At 69.7% G+C, this 3,351-nt stretch overlaps 1 protein-coding gene across 1 annotated transcript; it reads left to right on the top strand.

The window, feature by feature from the left end:
• The first annotated feature begins 242 nt into the window (after positions 1-242).
• Positions 243-2,286, top strand: LOC117653044 (extensin-like). The gene is made up of 2 exons (XM_034398385.1): positions 243-403; positions 1,003-2,286. Exons 1-2 carry the CDS (start codon positions 243-245, stop codon positions 2,078-2,080), a joined length of 1,239 nt encoding a protein of 412 aa, XP_034254276.1. The 3' UTR covers positions 2,081-2,286.
• Positions 2,287-3,351: the final 1,065 nt, after the last annotated feature.

The raw sequence follows: 3,351 nt of genomic DNA on the forward strand, positions 1-3,351 counted from the left end.
GAACACCCCTGAAGAATTGATGACGGCGAGGTCGTGACGTCTGCGCGGACGTCATCGGCGTGCACCTCGAACGGCCGGGTTTGCAGTGTAATGATCCCGTTGCCGGGTCAAACAGTTCGAACAGTTACCTAGCGGGCCGAGTTAGCGGACAGGTGCGAGGCGTAGGTGGCGTTGGCGGGGATGTCGCCGTGGCGGAGGTTGTCGTCGCCGGCCCTCATTCGCGGCCCGACCCTCTGCGCGACATGACCCTGGGGCCGCTGGTGCTGCTGGCGCTGTGCGCGGCGGCCGCCGTCCGAGGGGCCCCCGCCAACGCCCCCGCCAACGCCCACAACGACTCGGACGCCGTGGTCGCCATGGTGTCGCCGAGCTACGCCAGGACCGCCGTCTCAGGCGACCACTCGGAGTGAGTAGCGATACCGGCCGGGGGTTACACGGGGTCCCCGACGAAGGAAAGTTGTGGCCCCGACAGCCCTGGGGGCGACAGAACGCGCCGCGCGCCGCGTCGCCGGCGGCGGTCGGGAGCGCCGTGTCGCCAGGCAACCAGGCGACGCGGTGGTGTTACGGGACTGCCTACCCGGCGCCTGGCTGGCCTTTCTGGCTGCTGGAGCGCCGGCCGCGCGAGGGCCACTTTTCGCAGTGTGTGGGCCTGCGTGCTGCGCGCTGCACTCTGCACTGCAGGCTGCAAGGGCCTAACGAGCAGCGTCTTGTTGGCCCTCTGGCCCTCTGCCCCGGCCGCTGCCTGTCGGTGCCATATTATTCCTTTATCGGGCACCCCGTCTCGCCGTCTCGCTCGGCCCACTGCGGTCAGTCGGACAGGAAACAGGCAAGGGCCGAGCGGGCTGGGCGGGCAGGGCAGGGCTACATGCAACCCGACTTGCTCGGCCCGCCGGCCCGCCGGCCCGCCGGCCCGGCCCTGCATGTCCTGCCCACGGCCTGCCGTCGGCCTGCCGTCGGCCTGCCCTGTCCGCCATTGGCGCTCCATAACTCATCCCCGTCCTCCAGATGGCGCTCGCTGGAGCCGGCAGTCTCGCAGCGCGGCCAGGGCGGACGCGCCCTGAGCTCGGACCCGGACGACGACGACCTGGCGCTGCAAGTCAACAGCCTGACGCCCGGCGGCGCCAAGATGGGCGGTAGCATGCCGAGCGGCTTCAAGACGACGCCGCTGCACGCCGTGCCGCTGTCGTTCGCCTCGGACAGGTACTCCGGGGCGCGGCCCATCCTGGACAGTGTCGTCGACAGCAAGGACGCCGGCGTGGTGGACGAGTCGTTCCCGCCATACGCGCCCGTCGACGAGCCGCTGCCGTTGCAGCAGGACTACAGCGCGCCGGGCCCTGGCTTCGACGCCCCGCCGTCCGGGTACGACGCCCCGCCATCCGACGGATACGATGCTCCCCGTCACCACCACCATCACCACCACGGGTACAACTACGGCCCGCCGCCACCGCCGCCACCACCGCCCCCACCAACGTACGGCCCGCCACCGCCTACGTACGGACCACCGCCGCCTACGTACGGTCCGCCTCCACCGCCCCCAAGCTATGGACCGCCACCACCGAGTTATGGACCTCCTCCTCCTCCTCCGCCTCCTCCACCGCCGCCAAGTTACGGCCCCCCGCCCCCTGTCTACGGTCCGGCGCCTCCGCCAGCGGCACCCTACGGGCCTCCCGCGCCTCCCCCGGACACCTACGGCGCGCCGCTCAACGCCTACGGCCCGCCACGGGACACCTACGGGCCGCCGCCGCCCGCCCCCTACGGCCCGTACCCACCAGCACCGCCGCCGCCGGAACCCCTTCCCGACCCCGACGACGACCTGGACAAGGGGGTGTACACGCACTACAACATCGGGCGCAAGCTGTACTACGCGCCGCTGTGGTTCAGCCTCTACTTCTCGGGCTACGTGCTGACGCAGATTCTGACGCACGTCTGGAGGCACAGGTACACGTTCCCGCTGCGGGTGGAGGACGCGCTGACGGCGGGGCGGTCGGCCTCGGACAAGGAGGCCGTCATCGAGACCGTCACCGAGACCGTCACCAACGCCATCGAGAAGGCCGCGGACAAGTTCAAGAACAAGACGGCATGACGGGCGCCGCGAGCGCCCCGGACCGGCGCGGTGAAAAAATGTCTTGCTGGTGCCGGGATTCGAACCCCCGCCGGGTTCGGCCGTCCCCGCACGCGACTGTTTTTCGTGACTGCTGCGCCGCTCCGGGCGCAATCCGCAGAATGACTGACTGACTGGCCCTCACCGTTGTTGTGAAAGGAACGAACAATTAAAATGGACGCCGGTGATTTGTGTACGTGTTTTCATTTCTCGAGTCCCACTCGGCCTTCCTTCCCCGCGATTGAGTCCTAGCACACTGCACACATGGCCGATTCCACCGGCGCGGTCCCGGCGGCCCACCGCTGGGTGCTGCCAGCGCTCTGCCAGTGCACCAGTGCACATTGCAGTTGAGCACGCGCCGCGTTGCCGCGCGCCTCGCTATCTGTATCCAATTACAAGAGGGGTCCTTGCGCTTCGCGGCTCGCTTCGCGGCGCCACGTCCGTCCCGACCCGGTCCGGTCCGGCTGGACACGGAGCAGGAGACGGTAGCCGAGAGGCTGGGCGCGCGCGCCATCGAGCAGGCCCCGCCCTGGCCCCGCCCTGGCCCCGCCCTGGCCCCGCCCCGCCGCTCATAGTCGTGATTCCGACCGGCGTGGTGCATGTTGGCGCCGTATGTGCTGCCGGCTAAGAGAAGCAAAACATGACCGCTGCAGCTCAGCTCCCTGCTTCCCGCATTCGACCGCCGCCCCGCCCCGCCCCGCTGGCACCGGAGTACCGGAGAGCTAATAAGTACCTGGCCTTCCCCTCGTGCAAGATATACACTGGGCGAGGCGGCGCGCGGCAGATGGTTACTCCCGATCGGTCGCAACATCTCACAACGGCCGTTGCGGCGGTGGCGGCGTCGTCGCCCCGGCCGTGGCTTTGTTGTGCTGCAGCGCTGTCGGTGCTGTCGGCGGTGGGCAGCACGGCGGCGGCTGCGTCCGGGAGGCTCGGCGTCGTGCATCGAGCCCCGCCGCGCCCCGGACGCCACCCCTGGCCGGCACGGCCGGCCACGGCGCAGCGGAGCATGTTGGTGTTGAGTGTCAAGTCGGGCAGGTCCCCCACTGCCCCCCACAGGGACCCCGCCGCACCCCCTTCCAGGGCCTTCCAGCCTCCGGCCCGGCCGACGGGTATCGAATGTACTTCTTTGTTCTCTCCTTCGGGGAGACCAGCACCAGGGCCGGAGGGCTGGCCGGCCAGCCTTCCTGGCGCTGGCCGCGAATAGATCACGTGCGCCTTAGTTTGCTGCATGAATCCTGCGTCCGCCGCCAGCC

Source organism: Thrips palmi, unplaced genomic scaffold, assembly GCF_012932325.1.
Source record: "Thrips palmi isolate BJ-2018 unplaced genomic scaffold, TpBJ-2018v1 HiC_scaffold_8, whole genome shotgun sequence".
Lineage (NCBI taxonomy): Eukaryota > Metazoa > Arthropoda > Insecta > Thysanoptera > Thripidae > Thrips > Thrips palmi.